Source organism: Pungitius pungitius, chromosome 8, assembly GCF_949316345.1.
Source record: "Pungitius pungitius chromosome 8, fPunPun2.1, whole genome shotgun sequence".
Taxonomy (NCBI): Eukaryota; Metazoa; Chordata; class Actinopteri; order Perciformes; family Gasterosteidae; genus Pungitius; species Pungitius pungitius.
The window spans coordinates 19701667-19725825 of record NC_084907.1 but is presented as its reverse complement, the minus strand read 5'-3'; the positions used below and the strand labels follow the sequence as shown (position 1 = coordinate 19725825).

Here is a 24159-nt window from a genome sequence, read left to right as displayed (position 1 = left end):
CTCCATTGAACAAAAAAAAAATCGGAAAGTGACCAGTTTGAATTTGCTGGTCTCTGTGTGGGAAGAAATTGAAATTCTAGGACAGAAAAGAAATTGCTTTTTTCTGGAGAGCTAATGTTTGAGGGGCAAAGGGGAGCCTTTTCTAAACTTGAGCACCACCACAAAAATGCTCGAGGAGAATTTTTTTTTCCATTAACTTTCTAGCATTATTAACAGAGTGGTTTCCTCGGGTGAATGTAAATCCTTTTCAAATATTTAATTTTGGAAAGCATACACAAGTGAGCAGGTTAAGGTAATCTAGATATGTGGCTCTCAACCAACTAAAGGGTCAATAGATACATCTGAGGCGCTCTTAGATGGTTAATCAAGTAGGATTTTCATCACAAATGTATAATCTCTATTTTAGACTGCTGACCTCTCGCTATTCAACGAAAAATGTTTTAAAATACCAGAGAAGATAAATGGGGGGAGTTTTTATGCCTCAGAATTAGCAGAATTGGTTCCACTGCACAGAGTTGCAGGTCATGAATGCCTGAAAGTCATTTTTATTAAATTTGGCAAAAACATCCACTTTGACACCAGGATTAATAGATTTTATTTTGGCCATTCATGGGAAAAGGTCTTTGTGTCCTCGCAACACACGTTTGGACATAACCTGCTTTGAATGAACTGCCGCTCGACAGGTTGGTGGAAGAACACAACAGCGGGATGGAAAACCCAAGCTCTGGTAGCGGTCCCAATACAACCTGTTGGGAACCTCGGATCCGGCTCAAGACCTCAACAGATGAACGTCTTCTGCACAGATACCATTTACACCAGCAACCACCTGAGAAACACATCACCACATATCCTGTTAACACGACGACTATCGGGCTAATGTGGGTGGGCCAAATTTCATGAGCACCTGATGTCGCTCCCACCCGACGGCGTCCGACCGCCTGTCATGCAGCAGTCTACCGACTCAATATCTGTAACAGTGGGGAAGCACTCAGACATGAAAGCAGCCGTATTAAAATGCTTCTTGGGAAAAAAATGGAACAAAGTCACTCGGCGTCTGATGTCTTAAGCGGATTGTGAGAAAATCCATCTGCCTTAATGTCAGCTCGGCTGTCTATGGAGTGAAGTGAGTCAGGCGCTTTGTGGATGGTGATGTTGGTGAAGAGTGGACTCCAGCTGACGGGGGGGGGGGGGGGGGAGGGGGGAGTAAAGTTTTTGTGTGGAGACGCGTTCAGTTTATCCAAATGTGAGGCAAATCCGACGCACAGGTGCGGCGGTGGTGATCGAGGATGCGTGGCCCGAGTCCAGGAGTGATTTTAATTGGTTGTGACGGATAGACACGACAACCTTTTTTTTTTTTTTTTTTTGCCTGCCTGCCTGCCTGTCACCGTCACCGCGCCAGAGCTTTGTTCCACGTCAGTCACACACGTGTTTCTGTAGAAACGTATGAGTGCTCACTTGTTCATCCGTGCGGCCCGACTTGATCTTGTTTCTTATTATTTGGACCTTCGAAGAAATTTCTGCAAGTCGTGTTTAATGTATTCTCCAGAAAAAAAACGCAACAAAAAAACCCAAAAAAAAGGACGGAGCGGCAGTCCTCTCGGATGTCTTTGGCATTTGGAAGCCGAGAAGCGCGTTCCTTGCCAAGGAGCTGAACACGTAACCCGCGCCAATGTAATATGCAAATGTTGGAAAAGGAAAACATGATTTTTCACCCCCCCCCCCCCCCCCCCCTTGTGGATTGCACTTAATGCGACGTGCAAAAGCAATGGTGATTTAATTACATCTCCTGAATGTAACTAATTTAAATCATGGAGCAGATAGATCTGCCGCCATTGAAATACGTTGTGCAAACATTTGAATCGTATGCCATTAAAAGCCTTTATTAATACCAACTGGAGGAGGCCGATGCAATATGAAAGGAGCGCGGGGGGGGGGGGGGGATCACTAATGTAATAAAAATGTGTCCGACCTGCACACATTCTGCGTTAATTCACATCTCTTTTATATCGGTTTAATGCATTCACATGCATAAGTTGCACAAGAACCACACTTATGTATGTTCTCCTTCCCCAAATCTGCAACCTTACTGATTACTCACTCAAATGAACGGAGTGAGAGGAGCAGGGATGCCCACAGCATGTGGAGGGTGTCCTGCTGTAGCTTTGGCCTAGCGTATAATGTGTGTTAATGTTAGCTGGACCCCCCCGGGGCGGCTCTGGCGCCGGGCTGAATTTTCCTCCTTTCTGCCTTTCCTTCGGCGTGTGCTGATACGTTATGTTTTTCATCATTACCTCCCACGGTGCTGGACAGCATCTATCGGGGCATGGCGGTTTTAAAAGAAAATGTCAGTGCATTCGTTAATTACTCGGCTGAGTACGGCCGTGCTCGCAGTGTTTATTCAGGCAAAATCGTTCGATTGTTGCTTTTATATTGCTTTTGATGGTATTAAAAAATATAAACAGACGACGGCACAGGCTGAATTGCCTTTGTGATGAACATTTGTGGCGCTGGAAGCTACACAAGTCGGGGGGTGCCCCATCCTGCTGGTGTGAATGCGTTGGCACTAGCCGGTGACGCTAGCCCCAGAGCTAACCTTTTATCCAGTTTATTTCACCTGTGCTGTTCCTCTGAATCAATTCATCCATCGACGGGTAAAGGAAGATGGAGATGAAGCTGTTTAACTCGTTATCGGCAAATTCCTAGCTGCCGCCACACGGTTGATTCAGGGGGGAAATTTTGTATCACTGCAATTTTTCATCAATGTTTGCGTCATAAAAAAAGCTGGTTTGGTTTGACCCAACTTTCAGGACTTTTTGTAAACTTTGTAAACACACAAGGATCAACCCACTAGGGAAGTTTGAAAGAACATATTATTTGATAGTTCAAACCCATTGATGTGATTTTCCAATATAATTTCAGGTGAGAACACCGAGCGCTGTCAGCCCAGTTCCCACCTCTCCGTCTTCGAAGTGCTATTTCTGGTTGGCACATCTCGGTTTAATTTAAATCTAACACATCCATTTTGATACTTCATTGTAAGGCACGTCAATCCCATCGATTGGACAGAACGGACCCCGACAGCAGCAGCTGGAGTCGATAGCAAACCCTTTTTCCTGTAGTTAAAGGACTCGGTCATCTCTACATCGAGTTTGTGCAACCAAACGATTTCTCCAAGGCACATACTGTATATGTCGAACTCGCGGCGCCCCGGCCTAATTCGGCACGCCGGCGTGACCAGTGCGGCCCCCGCGCATGTGTCTGTTGTGCTTCTTTCACATTGATTTGTTTTGCCCCTCAGCCCTCACCATAGGACCCCTCCAGAAACCTCTGAAAATGATTGACCTATTTTTGATCAGGTTTTATTGGTAGTGGAGGAGAGCAATTTCTCTGCCCAAAAATCGGGGACTCACTTCAATCAGGTAAAAAAGAAGGATCTCTTGGACACCGTTTACCGTTAGTTTCCAAACTAAACCCAACATAAAATATCGCTTACCCTCCAAAACTGTCGAAGGTCAAGTGCTGTTGTTGTGAAGCTGTGGCAGAAATGAAAAAAGTCGTATTTTACTTTGAGCTAAATAAGTTGATATGAAGCTTTTTCGCCGACCACCTTTTCCCCTGTAAGTCTCGAGGACCTTTTTACGAGGGCGCTACGCAACATTCAGGGATGAAATCGCCGCACGTGAAGCGACCGCCGGAGACGAGTCGTGTGAACACATGAAGAGAATAGGGAACCAGCTGCAGAGATCATGGACACATTATTCCTTTTCAAGTGAACTCGCACGCACAGCTCTGAATTCTACAAATGACTACAGGGTCACAATGTGCCTCCATGTTAAATGGGCCTTTGCAATGTGTGTGTGTGTGTGTGTGAGAGGAGCCGATGGGGACCTGGTGCAGGAGGAAGGAGCGATGCGGCAGCAGTAGGCTGCCATGCTCTCAGCTGGAATTCCATTTGTTCCTTCACCGGAATGAAATGGCATTGATTGTTGAGGGGGGGGGGAGCTGGTAAACAAGGAAAAGGCGATGATGGAGAGAGAAATAGAGGGAAGGACCGAAGGACCGGGGTAAGAGACAGGCAGACCGACATATAGCCAAGAAACATAAGCGCCCGAGCAGAGAGGGATGGATGAAAAGTTTGAGCCTTCTGCAAATCTATGATAGGACTATAAAGAGAGAGAGAGAGAGAGAGAGAGAGAGCCATATGAGCAGGTGGTGTCTCATCCTCAGATCCTCCTCAGTGGGGTACCTCATCAGCATTCCCACCTCAAATGTAACTACGTTCAGAGAGTGGAGGAAGGAAGGGACCTGGCTGCTCGGAGGGATTAAGTGCTCGCTGTGTACTCCTGACATCGAAGCTTTGAATCTCCTTCCTGTCAATTCCCCCCCCCCCCCACCCCCCGAATCCCGGCACTAAACTAGACAGTAGAAACTTCAGGCGAGCAAACTCACTTTGGGTACGGCCTCATTCTCGAAAGCGACTCTTGAGAAAATTGATATCATGCGTGTGCACTCGTAATGTCCTGAACGCCGCTATAGTATAGAAGGAGAAATAGACGTAGCGCCCATTGGAAGATGGAGAAAACAGTCTCAACCACTGAGACGGATATCAAATCCCCAAAGTTTGGTGGAGCTGAGGGCTGCCTAACAAGTCGGGTCAGGGCGAGAGCATCCCCGGACGAGATTGGGTGGCCTCCCGTGTAATTGGTGTCTTTCGTCACATTTCCGCCTCTGCTCGCTCCCCGGGATGTGAGGGATTTTGAACAGCCCCCAAAAAAAGCAGAATATTTATCCCTCAAACGCTGTTTTTCCAAATGTGTTCCACCCCTCCTCCATCAGCTCAGCATCCTCTCTGCTGTGGCTCGTGGTGCAATACGAGCTCACCCGGGGGAGGGGGGGGGGGGGGGGGGGACACACACATTTTGTAACATTTTTCCCGAAATGCGAAAGGCAAATTTCGGCTGAGCTTTGAAGCCGTCCAATTGAGCACGGTGCACACGCAGGCAGGCAGCGCACCTGTGGCTGCTTCAGCTTATGGAAAAAGTGCAGCAGGGAGTGGTATAGGTGGAGAAGCGCTGCATAGAGGACATCAAAGCAACGCGTTTCCAACGTCCCCCCCCCCACCATGTCCATCTCCTTCACTCCTCCCTACTTACTTTTCTCTGTTTGCTATTCCAGAATGTGGCGGCGTTTTTTGTTGTTGTTTTGGTTGATAAGCCGCGGGCTCAAGGCAGTTTGTTCTGCACATCACAATGTGAAACGGACTGCTGCAACGCGGCCCAGTGGAGGAGACGCAGCTCGGCCACCGCGTGTGAAATGTCTCCCGCACGACCAACGGCAACCCAATTAAACACGCGCCTTCCGTGCATCATGTGATGTGCCGGGGGGGGGGTTTCTGATGGACGCACTGAGCACCAAATGGCAGCCAGGGTCCCGTAGTTGGAGCAGCGCCTGGGACTCTTAATTTAGTTTTAATAGTGAACTGCGCGTTAGTTAGAATTCTGCTGACTCATTGAAACACAGTTTGCACCAGGGGGAGGGGGGGGCAACATCTGTGGGGTTTTTTTTTTTTTTTTGGATACATTTCTTTCCTACCCTGAGTAGAAAAGACTTTCTGGAGATTAGAGAAGGCGGGGACAGAAGTAATAAAAGAAAGGGAAAAATATTGGAAAATGGGGGTGGGGTTATTACAAGGTCAATTCCATTAAGAATGCCTCAGGATGAAAATATGGCCCGGTGGTGCCGGGCATGTTGGGGCTCGCCTCTCATCAATCACCAGCTCTTATGTTTCGGCCGTGACACAGGAAGTGGAGGGGATCTGATTTGATTGTCGCCATATCTCTAAAGGACCTCTGAGACTGACAGCTATGGGGAGCGAAAAAAAGAAAAGAAAAGAAGAACGCTGGGGTTTTACTTTTGATATTATTGGGACAGACTATTCAGTGGAAACACTTGGTCATTGCACCATCACTGTTTCTTTTGTGTTTCTTGTTGAAACACTTCCCCGAGTAGTAAAACGTGTATAAGCCTGTTGCTATTTGATATCTTATTGTCAACAAAAGCCATAAAAAGAACAAAACCAGCAAGTGTTGTCTGTAAAGACAAATCTCATTCCTCCATCGTTTTGCACAAACTATTTGGGAGCATCAGTCCCCCCCCCCCCCCCCCCCCTCAGGATTATATCATCTCATAATTTAAGCAGCAGCAATGCCCATGTACAGAATACATTGTAAACTGTATCTAGCACCAAGCAGATATGAAGCTAAAGGTTGACGTCCTTAATGTTTGGCATAAAATAACCGAAGGACACTTCTGTATCTTATCTTATTCTTTGTTACAATCATCTTGCTGAAAGAATGGATTTTTAAAGAGAAAGAAATACAAATGAGCAATGTGAAAATTCAATTATTGTAGTTTTCTGTGTTTGGACTGATTACATTTTACAAACTGGACACATGTAAGTGCTTAATGGACTACACTTAATAATTGCTTCCAAAGTGCTCTGAATTGCCTTCATTGGGGTCATTTCCCAACCTCCACTTTGGTTTTCTGACTGTTTCTAGGCAACAAAAATGGCCTTCAAACCGCTCTGCAGGTTCTCATCGCCCTTCAATGCGAAAGGCCCACTAAAGCAAGACTAGAGCGGAATAGAAAAGGGAAATCTCTTCTCATTTGCAATGTAGATGTTCAAGTGTGGTTACCGGGTGCTGGCCTTGTGTCATCACTCCCCTCTGCTTGTAAACAAGTTGCAGGGATTTTCTTTCTTTCTTTCATTTTTTTTTTTTTGCTCAGTAACGCATCCCTCCTTCTCCACACTGTCCACGCCGTGGGACCACGGAGACTCCAGGGAGGACACAACCTCTCCAGCCCACAGTTACACCATCAAATGGCTGATCAGATCCAATTTCAGGTTTGCAGTAAATGCAGCAAAGATTCTCTGCTGTGTGTGTGTGTGTGTGTATGTGTGTGTGTGTGTGATTGAGGGTGAACACAATGTGTTGCCCCCGTCGTTCCCAATCAGTGGAATTGAAACACCTAATTCACGAGATCACACTCGCTCTCACACACACACACACACACACACATTTTGGGTACTGTGTTCCACTCGGGACGTCTCGGTGGAAGATCTTCCACTTGGTAGCAAATTCCTGTAATGTGGAACATTTAAAAGGAGGGAAAAGGTGCTGCGTCTGCTCTGGAGTAAACTGACTGGCGTTTTGTTTTCATCGGAGAGCCGCTTCACTCCGAACGTCCATTTCCTTTGTCTTTTTTTTTCCCCACGACGTCGCATATTCCCGTCAAGATAAGATTCAACTGTTTTGCCCCCTTTTTTTTGTTTGGCTTTTTCTCTTTTTTTATTTTTATTGGCATCCAGTTCTTTTAGTTCTTAAAAAGGTAAGTCTTCCTCTCGCCTCGCGCTGCTCGGCGGGCGTAATAACCTGGATGTTTGGTGGGATGTTTCATTACACCTTCGATTGACTCGTACGGAGACATAACCGTCGATGCGTTCAGGGGTGTCGTGTCAATTTTTGATAGAGTTTCCGATTGATTTATTTTCCGGAGGAAAGTGAATCGATGGAAATCTCATTAAGGGGAGAAAGGTAAAGGTCGCGGCAGCCGCGTAAGCCGACGCCTCTCGCCGCTCCTCGCCCGCCCCCGGCTTTCGACGTCGGGTGATTTACACGCTGCGGACGGCGACGATGCGAACCCGACGCCGTGTCGCCTAGAAGGCGGGGAGAGGGGAGGGGGGAGGGTGTTCAGGATCAGGAGTATGCTGAGGATGAAACAAACGCGGTCTCCTACTACACCGTTCACCCATAACAAGGGTACGACCCGCTTTCATACGACGCCCTTGTCGTCCGGATCATTTCACTTTAATGTCTCCCAAAACAGGGGCCCGGATTGGTCGGGCCGGACACAGACAGTTTCCATGGAGACCCCATGTAATCTTGAAAAGGTCCAAAACAGGTTAGCATCTTTAAGCTCATTGCTTTGCTTTTACGCCCAATAGTTTCACTGAAAAAAAAAAGCTCGGATGGACATACGCACCAAAGAGCTGGGGAACATTTAGAAGCCACTGTCACTTTTTCAGATGTGTGAATGCGTGCCCCCCCCCCGAGAGTAACCAGTAAACCGCCTCTGTGTTACCGCGGGTCGTCCTTTGGCTCCCTGACGCCGCGACTCTGTGAACAATAAATTGCCGTGCAGAATTGGTATGATAATGATAACAAATCATCGTTTTACACGCAGTGTACATCTGCACTGATTGTGAAGGAATAACATTAATGGATGGCCACAGAGCTGCATTTGGCTCTCCATGCAGTATTGATGTTATTTCTCAGCCCCCCCCCCCAACCACTCTTCCCCCCCTTCCAATTTCTGGTGTGAAGGAGGGTTGAGGTCTCCGTGGGAGCCAGCGCGCGTGTTCTCTCCACTTTTAAAAGACCCGCCGAGCGCCGTGCCCGAGGGGGGGGCCAACATTTCCCAGACCCCAGTCGTCTTAAAAGAGAGAGTGTTTGGTCAAGAGCTGCTGCTCATTCTATCCGTCCCGTCCCCCCCCACCACTTCCTCTCCTCTTTGGTGTCTCCCTCAGTCTCTCGCTCTGGCGGCGGTGTGACGAGTGAACAATGACGCATGTGCAGCGACTGCAGAATGGAGCCTATTTCACGTTGTCTCTTGAACACCACTGTCATCCCACAACACACACACACACACACACACACACACACACCTTGCCTTTGGATAGTTGTGAATTTGCAGCAGCGAAAGAGAGGAACATGTGATGTTTATACATCTCGGATAAATGGCTGCGCTCTTTGCCGAATGCAAAGACACATGTAATTGCTTTGATGTCGCTCTGATGGCTACAAATAATGGCACTCTCCGTGATTAGGGAGTCGGTTAGGTGCTGGAGGCGCAGCGCGGCAGGCCCGCGTGCTCGCGCCCCGTGCGCCGGCATTCCCACATCACTCACCTCCCGTTGCCTTTTCTGTCTCCTCCCCGGGGGGGGGGGGGGGGGCTTGATTCAGATGAAATGCCACTTTTAAATGGGAAATTTGAAAGCAAATGAAAGCAAAACAACAAACTTGGAATATTGCTTGTGTAAGTAGCAGGAAGGGCTGATTCTTCCCTTTATTGTGCTCTCCAGGCACTCACTATCTGTGTGATATTGGTGTCTCACATTTAGCCCCCATATGGACCGGCGAGTCTGCAGGAGGCGTGATTTGCAGCTGCGGGGCCCCCACTGGGGCCTCAAAGAGTGGAACAAGCGGAGGATGAGTGGACGACGGCAATTAGTGCCACAGCAGCTCATCATATCTGCCCTTTCTTCCCCATGTTTTGGTTTTAACTCACTTTACGCCTCGTCTTAATTGCGTTCACATCATGAATTTGTATGAGTTGCACTCACACAAATGAGTCACACGCCTCCCTTGCAAGTCGGCATTGTTTTTTTCTTTTTTCTTGCTGGATTCTAGTTGAAGCACTTCACTTATGACTCTCCGGCAGCCAGCTGCCGCTCCGCCTCAAGGCAGTGGGTATTTTTTTTTTTTATGTCAGCTGTGCAGCAAAAAGATCTTGGCAAGTCGCGGGCGCCTCGAATACCTCCTCCTCAGACACTTTGCAGCAGTGCAGATATTAGCTCCATTATCATTGCGTTTTCCGGGGGTTTCTATGGTAACCCTGTCCACGCAGCGTTCCCATTTGGCAGCGTAGTAATTAATTCATCTCCATTGATCTCTCTGTATCCCTCAAGCCTTTTCGGGGCGGGGTGGCCCTGAAAGCCCCCGAAAGATGCGATCACAAATCAGACCCCCGCAGGGGGGTGGGGGGGGGGGGGAACGGCTGGGAGCGGGCCAGACGATGTTCTCTCGGGCTGCAGTGGTAACGATTCGTTTTCGTCGCGCTGGACGCGAGCGACTGCTGATGATGCTGCTGATGCTGCGGGTCGGGAGGCGTGGGGCACCACGGCACCAGGAGGAGGCCCTTCAGGCGCAAAGGGCGTACGCGTCCGGGTGCAGCTCATTTCACTTTTGATGCATGTTGGCACAGAGTAGAGGGGGCAAGATGCCTCAGGGTTAGGATTTTTATAATAAGCTGTTCCTGCCAGCTTCCAGCGCAGTCTGACATTTACTCACAGCGGGGCAAATAAGGATCGAGGGAAAAAAAATAAAGGAATATTTGCCCGGTGACCTTCATCTCCCATCTTCTTGCTCTTCATATCTTTTCGCATACACATTTTTTTTTTTTTTAACTTTCCAGGTATTATGTTACGACATGTTGGGAGGAACCTTTCGGCAAACAGGTGAAGGGAAATTATCTCATCGACCTCATAAAAACCTCTCAGGGATCCAGAGCCCTGACCGAGTCTGGTGTAACGCAGACCTGGAGTCGAGCCTCTGGGAAAATATAAACTAAACTTAAAAGTCCCTTTTTTTTTCTCCAGGTGTTAACCCAAAGGTTAAGGCTTTGGGACGTTAACGTCCATCAGAGGCAGGAAAATGAGACGAAGCGGGAGCAAATGATCGGGGCGGAAATAGTACGAGACAACTCGACGGGGGGGGGGGGGCAGGAGAGATGAACTCCAAGCAGCAGAAGCAAGACAAAAAAGCGCACCTTATGTCAGCCTCTGTGTTTTGGAGAGTGGCGTTGTCATGGAAACAGTTTTTTTTTTTTTTTACTGCTGATAGGCGGGTGGGCCCTTTTGTGTGTTTTTTTTTTTGTTGTTTTTTTTTTTCTCCCCCGCTGGATGACAATGCTCGCCAATTAAAGACGTCACCTGGGGGGGACAACAGGGTATTGAGTGCTGACGCTTTGTCCTGGGGGGGGGTCCACCGGGGATCCTAAAGGCTCCACACGGCCAACTCTACTTTACCTTGAAATTTGACGAGCGCTTCCCACGGGGGCCTTTTAAAGATAACAAGCCCTTGGTTACTGTAGAGTGAGCATTACGTGCTAGATTGCTCCGTAATCCTTCCAACCACACCCAACACGCCGCCATCGACACCAGTAACGCGCCACGTCTTTGGTCAAAACCCGCCAGAATCCTCGCCGCGGTTTTCGCGCTTGAGGCAAAAGTGCTGCCGGTCACGGGCGAGGCGCCGTGCACGCGCGCCGCCATTTTTAATTACAAGACGTCGTATCTCTCGCTCTTAACATTGGGAGGTGTGATCGCTGCTTGTCACTTCAGCTCAAGAAAGATCCGTTTAATGGGCTCGTCAAAGCTGATGAAAACGAGAGGAGGGGCAGAGGCGGACGATGAGCCCCACTGTCCTTAGATGGGCTGGAGCTGCTGTCTGTCTGCCTTTTGGTTTGTCCCCGTGTTGACGCACAAACGCCGGCCCGGCAATCTAAAGAAAACGCACGAGCGGCACAACGGGTCATTTCTTCTCAGACGCACTGAATCAGACGATTCGAGTTTGCTCGGCTCAAACTTTTAAGCACAAACTGTGAAATGTGTACGCAGCTTCTGATGAGGGCCCGCCGTATTCGGCAGTGGCGCTACACTTCAGTGTGCTCGGTGTTTTTCTGGATATGTAAAACAGCAGAAGTAAATAGACTTGGGAGCTGACAAACTCCGGATCTTATTCGCTCGGGTGGTTTCCGTCTCTTGTTGCGTCTCACGAACACGGAAAATGAAAGCGAAAGTTAGATTTTCCCCAACTAATCCTCGGAGGGACAGAACAATGGTGCACCCAGCGCTGCATCAAATAGAGATGCGCATCAAATGAAAACTCTTGACTTTTATATTTGGAGAATCCAGTGTCACTCCGGAGCTGCAAGACGAGCGCGCGTTTCTCCCATTGGGACGAAAATTGAGCCGCGCTCTGCAGTTGCACTGGAATAGATCAGATCGCAGTTTGGATGAACAATCAGAGACTGAATCAGGGACATGATGGAGTTTCGTTGTCATCCCACCACCCAAATTGATTGTGCAGTTTTGTGTTGACGGGGAGGGTGGGTCACTTCCTTCCACTTGAAGCCCCTCTCTCTGACGTCACGCAAACATGGGGCAGCATGCCGCGTGGACACGCAACCATCGGCTCCCTTTACGGGATTTAGTAGGGGGCATAATTGCATGGTACTTTTATTGTCTTGGTTGTCTCTTATTGTCACCTCGTAAAAATGCAAATGCAACACTTATGGGACATAACCGACACCCTGGGAGCAGAGGAGGAGGGAATGATTAAAGAAAGGAGCAGAATCAGGGCTTAGAGATTGATGAGGAGAGATGAAACGATGAGGCGGCGAGAGCGGAAGCCAGATGTCAGAGTGACATAGTTTGTTGGGTTCGTTTCTTTGCAGCCTCTTCCTTGGAACGTCGTCTTTGTGGAAAAACACAGACCGTGTTTGTTTACGAGAATAATCCACATGGCAGATTTAAAGTTGAAATGCTGAATAAAAACAGATCTGAAGAGAAGTCAATTGGTAGAGAGCGGATCCGAGCCTCTGGGGGGGGGCCGTGGTCGCGATCGCACATCTGGGAATCAACGTCATAGACTATTTACAGTATATCAGATGCACATGCATGATACGGCTTCCACTTCCGAAGGTCTATTGCTTTTATTACTGTCCATGAATGAACCCGCTGGGTGGGTTCCCATCGAGTGTGCATATCCGGCACTTAATGAACCCACTGGGAATGAAGGACCTCTCAGTCAGCAAAGCTCCTGTTGGTAAAAGAAGAAGCACCCGCACATCCTGCAGCTCTGAACCTAAATTCCATCTATCGAGGAAAAAGGTTATTTTTCATTTCTTCTGGTGTTGTTCCGAGGAGACGTGTTGAGGATAGTTCATGTTACTGCGGTGCTGTAGGTGCTGCAAACCCTGAACATCAATGACCACCTGTCTCATGCATTAAGATATGATTAATGCTTCAAGAGCAGTGTCTTGGTATATGATTCATAACGATGATTATGATACATTAGGTATTTTTATGTATGTATGTTTATGTTAAAGTGGATCATAAGTGCTCCTCCTTCTAAACAATGTCGTACCAAAGAAGTGTGCCATAAATCCCTTTCTCACACACACACACACACACCCACACACACACACACACACACACACACACACACACAAAATATTTGGGCAGGCCGCACAAAGTGCTGCAAAGCAATTGCCCCTAAGTGCTACCTTAGAATCTCACAAGAGGGAGGTTTGAGGTGTGTTCTCCGTCCACTTAGTGCCTTAACGTACCTAAGTGCTCCGGTTGACCTTCTTCGTGCCCAGAACGGAGCTAATCACCTCTCATGTGACCCACTCTGCCAGCTGCCATTTTCTTTGAACTACAACGAATGACACAAACACAAAAATCGATGTGGAGCCACTTTAAACGCGGGGGGGGAGCAGAAACTAAATTAAGAAGGGTATTTCTGTTGGTTTCATGTGTTGGTCCAGGCGTTCAAGTGATTATGCGCCTGGAAGATCTTTTCAGTCCGTTTTTGGACGCCGAGGAAGGGATTTCGTGATTAGCGTGGATTTGGATCCCAGTATTTGTCGACTGGTCCGTCTTGTAATCCATGCTTGTTGTAAAGACGAGCGGTGCTACGCATCATAAAACTCACGGTTTGGATTATTTCATGTGTCAGAGTCATGGATCGGATCACAGGGCAGCACAAAAGAGAAAAGGGGGTACAATTTATAGTGAGTTTTTTTCCTTTATAGAAATCCATATTTGAAATGTTTCCCCATATAAATCATTTCTCATCTTTCACCTCTGATATGTTTTTACATTTTACTGATCCTGATGTTGACCATGTCCCATTACTGATTTAAACTGACCAGAGCCCGATCGCATGGTAACGTTACCTCATTCCTGAGTTGTTATGGACTCATTTACCACGAAACATCAGAGATCAGCGACTAAGAAGCCCAAAACACACATTTTGACTGGATATCAGCAGATAATGATCATCTGTACCGATCACTTATATATTTATTTCCCATGAATAACACATCAATGACATGTTTTGTTTGTTATAACCATTTATAGAGCATTGGGCATTTTAGGAGCCTAAAGAGGTCAACGTGAACGAACTGGTGAGATGCAGCATTTCAACGTCTGGTCTTCATTTCGACAAAAAAAGGGGTCGACGACAGATTAACCAGTCCCCCCCCATTCTGTCCTTTTCTTTACACGTCTCCAAGAGACATAACCGCTCACAAGGTAATTCTAGTGGTTCTCTGGCCTGTCTTTTTGTCCAGCTTCAGGGGAATTGGAGCCAAACGACTTGCTTCAGAACTCGGTACACGGGAAGTGACGACGCAGTTCCTGCACGTCGACATGCGTCTCGTAATGAACCATCCGGCTCCCCCCAGCAGACACGCATTAGACCCTCCAACAGACCCCAGGGAGATTGTTAAAACAGCGCTGCAGGTTAGCCAAGACTTGCAGTGAAGTATCCACACGCGGTCAACATCAAACGGGCGCCGACGGGATTGATGGCGGGCAGCCTCCTAATAGTCCCATGTCGGACCGACTGACTGCAGGGATGAGTCCCAGGAGGATGGGAAATATTCCACGGTACCTGTGAGCTGATGATTGTCAATGGAACCAGGGGACATGAGGAAGCTGAGGCGTTTGCTTGGATTGGTGAGGAGGCGGCTGTGCTCTTTATTGGCTTAATGGTTAAAATGGGGTTGCGGGGGAGGGGGGGGGGGGGGGAGCTGGCCCGGGGCTGGCGGAGAAGGAGATGAGCTGCCATAAAGCAAACAGGGAGACACTTGCAGGCGGCTGGCAGGGTTTTGCCCCCCCCCTCCCCCCCGTCGCACAGTAACAACATAGCTGCTGTTAACCCTGGACTTTTTACAGTGTGTGCGAGGAGAAGGAGACGAGTGAAGCTGCGCGTCGCCCCCTTCGGGCGTCCTTTCACTTCCTCTCGCTCTCATCATCTCCCAGCGTCTTTGCATCCGCAGGGTCTAACTAAGCACCTTCTGTCCTCCCCAGCCTACCCCCAACTCCCAATCCCCACCCCCCCCCCCCCCCGGGCCCTCCTCCATCCTTCACTGCTCTTAATGACAGGACTATTTAATTCAAGCTACAGGGAAATGAGATTAGTTTCTACAGAGGAGGAGAGAGGGTGCAGGGAAGGGAGGAAGAGGGAGCCAGAGGAAGCGAGCGGGAGAAAGATAGAGAAAGTGCGCGCGTGTGTGTGTGTGTGTGTGCGTGCGTGTGTGTGTGCTATCCCACCCAACTGCTGCCTGCCATCTTCAGCAGCGTAGAGTACACGTTACTTTAGAAGAACACACTTAACGCCCTACAGCCCCACTGCTTGTCATCCTGTCACTGACTCCATCGTGGCTCACTGCAGTGTGTCCAAAGGAGCCGGCAGGAACACCATGACATAGACGATGCTAATGGAGATGATGATGCCGGTGGTGGTGGTGGTGGTGGTGATGATGATGGTGACGGCGATAGGCTCTTGGAGCTGTCGCTCTGTAATGTGATGGCATCCACAACACGCGGCTGATTGCTTCTCCCGTACGCTCGCCAAACAGCAGCGTTTGACGCAGCACGCCGGTGGAAGCTTGTGCTGTGTACACCCCCCCCCCCCACCTCCCCCCTCCAGCTCCCTCCACAGAGAGGAAACTGCGACTGCCACAGGAGACCTCGGTTCAGACACATGTTCGATTCGCCCCTCTTCACACACACACACGCAGGCATGGAGGCTCACACTCGTACAAATAGATTGTTCTTTCGTTTAATGGGAATTGCAAGGTGCTTGTGCATACACACACCAAAACACACACACACACACACACGCTCAGCCCCAATGCCACTCACAGGAGATAAAGCGCAGACACTCACCCCTTGCCTGCACATAGAAACCCAGGCGGCTACAGAGGAGCACTCGGCTGCCTAAAGCCCCCGAAGCGCATGTCAACTCCGCCCTCCATTCCGCACCGGGGCTCTGCATTTTAACTAAACATCTGGCTGTGTCAGCACCGGTTCATCACAGCGGGGGCCCCTCCCACTCCCCCGCCTCCCCGCCTCCTCCTCTGCCTCGGCGTCTGGCGTCTGGGAGTACGTTGGGAGGCTGCGTTGGGGGGAGAGTTTTCTGCACATTGCACTTTGCGGGTTCACGCGTGCATAAATCATCCAAATTGAATCATCAGACACAGGTTGAAATTTGCAGGCTTTTAGCTTGGCATCCAAGCATATATTTGAACAGGCCGGCACACACCCACAGTTGTCTTTTCACGCAAGATGTTTACTTGCTGGAAAGAAACCACCTACTGGGCTTCAACAATTAATCAGCTGCTACCTGCAGCAAGTTACCAATAGGGTTGAGTCACTCTTAATTAAACGTGTTTAGCCTCCATGGAAAGTGCTTTGATTTGAACAGAGAGAAAATACAGCTGGAAACGGGTCCGAAATTTTTTATATTTATACACTGTACGTGAGGAGTGATTCAGCTTTTGAGGCCTTTCGCAATAAAGGTGGAGACAGTGACTGCATGGCGCCTGGAAATGGTGAAGGGTTTGGAGAAGTCATGTCCCTGGATTCATTAAAACGGAAGCACTCGGGCACTGGGACATATCAGCAGGCTGTGAGAGGGTCAAGTTCAACAAAAGTGAGTCACGCACTGCTTTCAGTTTCACTGAGCTTTACTTACTACAGTTTGCCCTCTCAGGGCACATCTGCACTGTTTACCTCGTATTACAGGTGAGCAGCAGCAAAACTGCACTCTGCCCCCGTCCTCTATTTCCTCTTTTCAGATATATAAAGACAGTTTTTTTTTTTGTTGTTGTTAGTATTCCCGCTGTTGATTATATCGAGTGTGGTAGTTGCTGTCACTGTCTGCTGTTTCTCCAAAAAACAACAAAAGACACAATTGAAAAGTGGAAATTCTAAAACTAAAGAATCCTTTTTGGGATAACAAATCCAATTCTGACAATGTGGGATCAAGCCCTGGAGAGCAGCTAACTAGCCACTGCCCACGTGGACAGATTGTTTGTGCTTATTGAAAAGGTTATTGGCAGGATTGATACCCTCGGCTGAGACGCGGGAGCTTAACTCGCCCCCAGCCGGGGGGGGGGGGGGGGGGGAGGGAATTAGTGGATAAGCACCTGACAGGCTCCTCCGTGATGGAGAACATTTAGAAGTTCAGCATCTCGTGAAGAAACTAAAATTAACCTCTCAGGCTGTTCGGAGCGCGTTTTGTTTAGAGGTGTGAACGTGCGCCGGGTGCTCGTGCTGCTCCAAAAAAATAAAAAAGGGGGGCAAATCTCACCCGGGCCCGCCCGCCGCTCGCCATGCAGCAAAAAGGCGGCGCTGTCAAAACACGTGAAATCACAAAGTTGCGTTCGCCACAGTTATTGCCAACGCATCCCCAGTGCACCCTGGTAGTTCTGAGTTCAGTGCACGTAAGCTTCTCTTTGAAGAAGAGGGGCCGTTAGTGATTACAGTGTATCTGCAGTTGGGTGTGTGTGTGTGTGTGTGTGTAACAGCAGTCTCCTGAATTGCATTCCATTTAAACCTCTGTTTAAAGTGTGTACAAAGCAACAGACAGGTCACACTCTGCTTATGGACATTTTATTACATTTTGTCATTCACCTCTTTTTTTAAAACATGTTTTATCCTTTTTTATCATTTTGTCTCTGGCTCGATAAAGATTCTGCATGTCCAGAGACGGTCGAGTGATCAATCATGTTTACAATAAACAAGTGCAGCTAAACCCGCCGATAGGTCTTTCACTGCTACTGAGTGGTCCGTCTGATTAGGACGGTCGAGAGGGAGGGGGGGGGGGGGGGGGGGGGTCGTATGAGTGTTCTAGGGGGCGTCGTTAATTGTCCCCCGTAATCTCCCGCAGAACACGAGCCAAATATGAGCGGCTAAAGGCGCTTCCCTGTTTCCCCTCGCAAACAGCACCCACCCAACGGGGAGCTAATCTCGGACACACACACACACACACACAGACACACGTTGTCAGGAATACATGGCAATCACTAAAGGCACAAACACGCATACATCAGTACAAGCGGCACTCATCATCAGATCCACACAAATTGGTTGTTTTGCCCTTTTTCGTGCGTGCCATCTGGCGTGTTTTTTTTTTTTTGTTGGTATTTTGTGTATACATGATGAAGAACCACAGCCACTCTCTGTCTCTGTGTTTGACACCATGTGCTAACGTGCGGTGACATGGCGTCGAAGGTGGAATCCCAAAAAAAAACAACGCGAGCGTGCGTTTCTCTCGGCCTAACCGAACCGTTGCCCGCGGTTTATGCGTCGCATCGGAGGTGGATACATACACCATCGCTCACTCCACAAGGGCCGTATTACCGCCAAAACGTTAACGCTCCATGACATTCAGTCACTTTAGCGCAATAATTAATCAAAATAAAACATACAGCTCTTGACAATGAGGCTTTTATATTCGCCACTAATCAGACAACTCATTAGGCAGTAATGAGCCGACTGCCTGCTCTTGTCGTGTTTGGGGGAAGTTTGGCGCATGGGGAGGTGTGTGTGTGTGTGTGTGTGTGTGAGTTCACATAGACACATAGGTACACATGCAGCCAATGATACACACACACACACACACACACACGCCAGCCGGCACTCCTGTAGTCCCACTCCAATTATGGCAGCGTCTCACCCGGGAAGAAGCCCACTTACCCGGTATTCACTTTATGAATAATTGATTGTTTGTGCCAGTGTTATATTTGTAAATACACGTTTGCGCTCTGATTAATAGTTTTCCAGACATACTCATTTGTTCAATTTGATTCGACTTAAATGTATTATTTATTAGCTGAAAAAAAGCGCCGCGGTTACTAGTCGGAAAACAAGGGCAACAGGAAGACGTGGCACCAGTGGGCATCGGCACGCCAACAGGCGCATCGGTCCTCGCACACTCTTCACGGGGCCGGGCGGCGCCGAGGTGCGCGAGAGTTCAACGCGTCGCTTGGTTGTTTTGAACATTTCGTACTGCCTTTTTAGTGCGAGGCTGGCGCACGGCCTCTCGAACTCGATGCAGAGTTCATGTATTGACTCAAACAGCCGATCAATAATCGGGGACAAAGACGACGGGCGGTTCTGTGTTTGGAAGGGATTGGAAAGTCATGTCGAAATTTAAGATTTTTAGGTGCTGCACTTTTAATGTTCTCTAAATTAGATCGAGAATAGGATTTTATTTGCCAAACAGCTGCTGGGGAAGTAGTTCCGTGTCTCCGTGATCTAAAATGCAATCGTGTTTCAACTCATCCAGCTGCGCAAGATCAGCTTGTCCCACTGATGTGCTTTTTCCATCCATGGGTGGCAGAATATGGAAGCTTTAGCGGGTTTTCTTTTCTTTACCTCCGGGCAATGCAGCAGCTAGCTATCAGAGATGGAAAAAAGAACCACCTTTCAGATCAGTGTGTGTGTGCGTCTTCACTCACCTACAAGTGCACTTGTAGTCCGCCGCTAATTACGTACATCAACCATTTTCCCAGCATGCAGCCTGTTTCATTACAGTTGATTGTTTGCTACCAGCATGGCCAGTGATATTAGGAAGGACGGTTTTAACAGCAAACATAAAAACACCATTGTGATTAAAATCAGAAAAATCGTTTAGATACCGTGTGTGACGTCATCTTCATAATGGATGTGAGGGAGCATTCAGCCGACATTACCTGGTCATTATTCAGCCTCAACGGAAGGCTCCATCGAGGATTTGCGATGCAGTAATGATGTTTTATTTCTGTAATGACTGCTGACGATGGTGACAGAAGCTTGTCAATCCGGTACACAACTCCATCCACGAGATGTAATAGTCACAACGTTACCATGGAGACAGACAGATGTACATCTCCATACGGCAGAAGGAAAAGTATGAAGGTTTAGAACAGTGGGACAATGAACCCCGTGGGCCCAAAACCAAAAGAAGTCATTGTACTGTTTACACCTGTGAATGGTACAAAAGTAAAGACGGTCTATTAAGCGCTGTCTTTGACTATGGACATCCCACGTACAGCTAGAGCGGGTGCTTTTTAATTGGAGGTCTTCAGGGGAAGGGGTGGGTGTCGATGCTCAGCTTGAGCGACGTCTTCTCGGCCCTCCCACCATCTCTGCTCCACCTGCCCGGGTGGTGAAGCAGCTAAAAACAACAAGAGCAGCGTTGTCGAAATGTTAAAATGTCTTTGCTTCCGAATTCAAGTTTCTTTCCTTCAACGAACAGAGACTTCCTTAATTGGCCTCGTTAAGTGCACCAACCCTGTAACAATGCAAAAACCCAGTTCTTTTAAACTTAACAAAAATAAATAAAACATAACAAAAATGCTGTTAAGTGTCCAAACCCTTAGTCCACTGAGCAAGATGGGAAATATGACGGCTCTACCCGCTGTGCCGTGCACTTTTTTTGTCAGGTGCTCGCTGTGCTCACGCTCATTCTTCCTGGGCAGGCCATTACATTAGCAAAATAAAATGTCACGAATCACTCCCGAAAAAAACAAAAGGCGGCGGACACAACCATAGTCACCCAATGCTCCATCCCGCAGGTGACCTCCATAAAGTGCTAGTAAAGCTCCGCCCAACTCCTTTTTATTTTAACATTTATAAACCCCCGTTTAAGTCTGCACCTTAATGGGAAACTCATCAAAATACTTCCAGTATTCCAATAGTGAGCGGGGGGGGGGAGGGGGGGGGGGTCTCAGTTACAAAACTGACAGACATTGTGCATCATTACTGTGTGTGTGTGTGTGTGTGTGTGTGTTGTTGCTGTGCTGCTCCGGAGTGCTAGCAGGCCAACTGAAGAGAGGAGAGGCAGGACCGCTCTGCACCATATGCCAGATATGAGCCTGCCTGCCAAGTTGTGGGGGGATACTGGCAAGTGCTAGCAAGGCTGAATTCTTAACAGAGGGAGATGAATAATTGAACATGTGTGGAGCGAAGTTCTGTTGGGATAGATCGGGGGGGTGGCTTTATACAGCGAGAGGGGGATTGGAGACTCTTATTTAGACAGTGATGTCCTCTTAGTAAATAAGTGCAGGGGATTTAGAGATGAACTAGAATGGATTCATACATAGGCATGTAGGCCTCGTTTTGATCTTAACGGCTGTATCCTTTTTAGCTCAGAAGTTTACAAAGAAACCGGAGAGAATCAATATGAAATCAGAAAAATGAGAAATGTTTGAAAAGTTGCCTCCACTTAATTGATTAGGTTTCACCGATCTTTCTTCAAACAGGGTATGTGTTTATATTCATTTTGTAATAATCAAGCAGACACTTCAGTCGAGGTCAGCCTGCAGCAAATACAGCAGATAACCTTTACAGGCTTTTTTACTTCTGAGACATTAGTTCAACCCAGTCTCCTGAGAACAGATAGTGCTCATTTTTTTAAATGACTAGAGGATATATTATTTGTCAAAAGGAGGATATGTCAATGTAAACAAACCAGGGCCAAAAGCCAACTCACTAACTAAGCCATATTTCTTTTGCCCAGCACCATTTAACAAAGCTGTCGCGTGGGGAAACTGTTCATGACAGCTTTCAAGTGGTGATTACGTGGGTTATGAGGCATTTTCCCCACTCGCTGCAAGGTTCCCATTTAGAGGTAATGTCATCCTCTGAGGAGGTGTGTAATCATTCAGCAAACCCACTAAAACATCTCCTGACGGCACCCTGTGCTTCGATTAAAACTGAAACAGGACCAGGAGTCCCCACCCCCCCCCCCCCAGCAGCAGCAGCTCCGTGAGGCTGCTCTCGGCTCATTGTCAGCATGAAGGCACGTTCACTCACAACCACCATGTTGACACGATGATGGTGGCTCGGGTTCAATGTTCACCTTGTATGCCACTTGTTAGCATGCTGACATTTGCTAATTAGCAATGGTGGTGCTGCAACAAAAATATTAAAGTTATAACCATCTATCCCGTTGGGTCTTACTTTGAAACATTTTACCCAAAGCCACGTATGGCAACTTGAGGTTTGCCTGCTCAGTAGAATTTAGGCTTTTCGGATTGTTTTGATGATTAACACGGGGTTATCGACGATGTCTTTTCCAAGGCTATTTTAATTAGATTACCACGTTGCTCTGTTTTAATAGTAGATATGGGCTCATACAAGATGTCCTCTGTCTCTGACTAAGTAGTCCATACCGTCCATTTCACTGGCAGGCCCCACCATCTTCTGTGTATCATGAACATGTGAAAAATAAAAATCTTGAACCAGGCCTTTAGGTGGCTTAGAACTGGGCACAATTAAAGCTAAAAAATGTCTTTTACAAACTTTTTGTGAATTGAGTGAAATATTCATGGCTTGCTGGGATTCACGATGCTCGAAAACCAATATTGATCAGAGTGGGCATTTCTCAAAGTCGCAGTTATCTTCAAGGCTATCTAGATGAACGCTTTGACCAATAAATGCAACAAAAAAAATGCCTCTGATCAAATCTGGCTGAGCAACTCTGCTGGAGGACGCAAGAAGGACGCGTGGAGCCTCGACGAGGGGCGGGCCTCTCCTCTTTCTGTCGCCCGGCAGTGGGGCCATGACCCGAATGAGCCCACGACGACGTACACGAGTGCAACATCCTGCAAGTCTTGTGTCTTCATTGAGTGAGCACAAGAGCAATGAAGACATCACAAGAAGGGTTTGAAGATAATGATGAATCCCACGGCTCGGGGCAATGACACAGAGTGCAGCAGAGAAAACAAACCGCAGTCTGGTTAAATGGTGCTGCCTGGGTAATAGACAAAGACAAATGTGAGCGACTACGCAGTTGTGACAGCAGGTTTTCTCCGACAGTAGCCCCCCCCCGCATTTTGTGTAAGTCACAAGCCCGGCTATTGCCTGCGACAACCCAATAATCCTCAGAACTCGATCCGTTCTGTGTCTTGGCTTTGACTTTTATATGAAGTTACTAATCATCATCCTCTCTCCTTTTCCCCTTGCCCCCCCCCTTTTTTTTTGTCTCCCTCTCTCTTCCTCCCTCTTGACAGATACCACCCTGTCCAGTGAACGCGGTGAGTACGTCCGCCGCTAGAGCCACCCGAACCGTTTTTTTTACAGATGTTGGTTTCCGCGGGGGAGTGCTGAGCCACGAACACCGTTTCACCAGGAAGCTTCTTTCCTCTCCCATCGCGTCGCATGTTTTGGACAAATGTTGAAACGGGGGAGGAGAACAACAAGCGAAGGCAATACTGAAAGCAGCATCCACAGACCCATGTGGCCAATCACATCAATTTGAAATTAGCATATTTTCCTCTGCACACAATTTGCATCAACCTACTTAGTCAATTTACCCCCTTTTTACTCTAATAGCATTCGATAAAGAGCCTTATTTTTCTCTTTGTCTCATTCCAAATGCCAGTGGAACGGCATCTAAAATGTGTGTGCCCAGATGCACTGTACATGCTATCAGCGCGAGTCAAGAAGCGGCCCCGCTCCACTCGCTCTGTGCTCCAAGACGGTCGACGCTGCAGGGTTGACATTGTGGAGCTAAATTGGTGTGGCCGCATCACACGGGTGGAGACAAAACCCCACACGCTGGGTGTCTGGGCTTTGAAATCTCAAAGTGTGGCGAGCGGGAGAAGAGCGTTGAGTGGTGGTTCAGATCAAGCACTTGAGGTCTTGAAGTGTGTGTGTGTGTGTGTGTGTGTTCGGTTAAGCCCGATTCGCTGGCGGAGAAGATAGTGATCCACGGCACACAGAAGCTTGTGTGCTCCATTTTTTCATTGCCAAGTTTCCCGACAGAATGGCGCTTTTTAATTCTTTTTTTTTTTTTTACCACTTTTGCAAAATTTGAACAAAGAGACGGGAATTAAAGTCACAAAAGGTGAAGATTTTGTATTCACGCCGAGGGTTATCCTTGATTTTGACCTCGTCTCGGCCTTTCTTAACCGCGCTCACATTAAAACACACGCATGAGTCCTCCCTCCCCCCTCCCTCCCCCCCTCCTCCCACACCTCCTTTCCCCGTTCTGCGCTGCTAAGCAGTCACAAAATGTGAATGATGTCCTGCAATGAAAGGCAGAAAAAGAAGAGCGACGTAACCAATGGATTCAAAGGCGAGGTGAGGGGGGGGGGGGGGGGGTACGAGGAGGAGGAGGAGGAGGAGGAGGAGGTGTCAGGGCAAGGTCTGCGTGCCCTTGGCGCCCTTGATGAAACGCGGGCAGCCACCCGAGCCGACTGCTCGTCACTCGCTGCCGCGCGTCCTCTCTTTTCCTACGTGTGCGTTGA

The 24159-nt window shown here is 48.2% G+C and overlaps 1 protein-coding gene across 3 annotated transcripts in view; it reads left to right on the top strand.

Annotated features, from left to right (window-relative positions):
* cdh4 (cadherin 4, type 1, R-cadherin (retinal)) overlaps window positions 1–24159 on the top strand; it is a 144229-nt gene that overhangs the window by 37623 nt on the left and 82447 nt on the right. For 2 of the 3 annotated variants that reach the window (XM_037489826.2, XM_037489824.2), the window contains one exon: window positions 22921–22944. The exons of the other annotated variant lie outside the window; for it this stretch is intronic. In XM_037489826.2, coding sequence (XP_037345723.2) covers window positions 22921–22944 — 24 coding nt within the window. The remainder of the gene's footprint in view (window positions 1–22920; window positions 22945–24159) is intronic. 3 annotated transcript variants of the gene reach the window in all.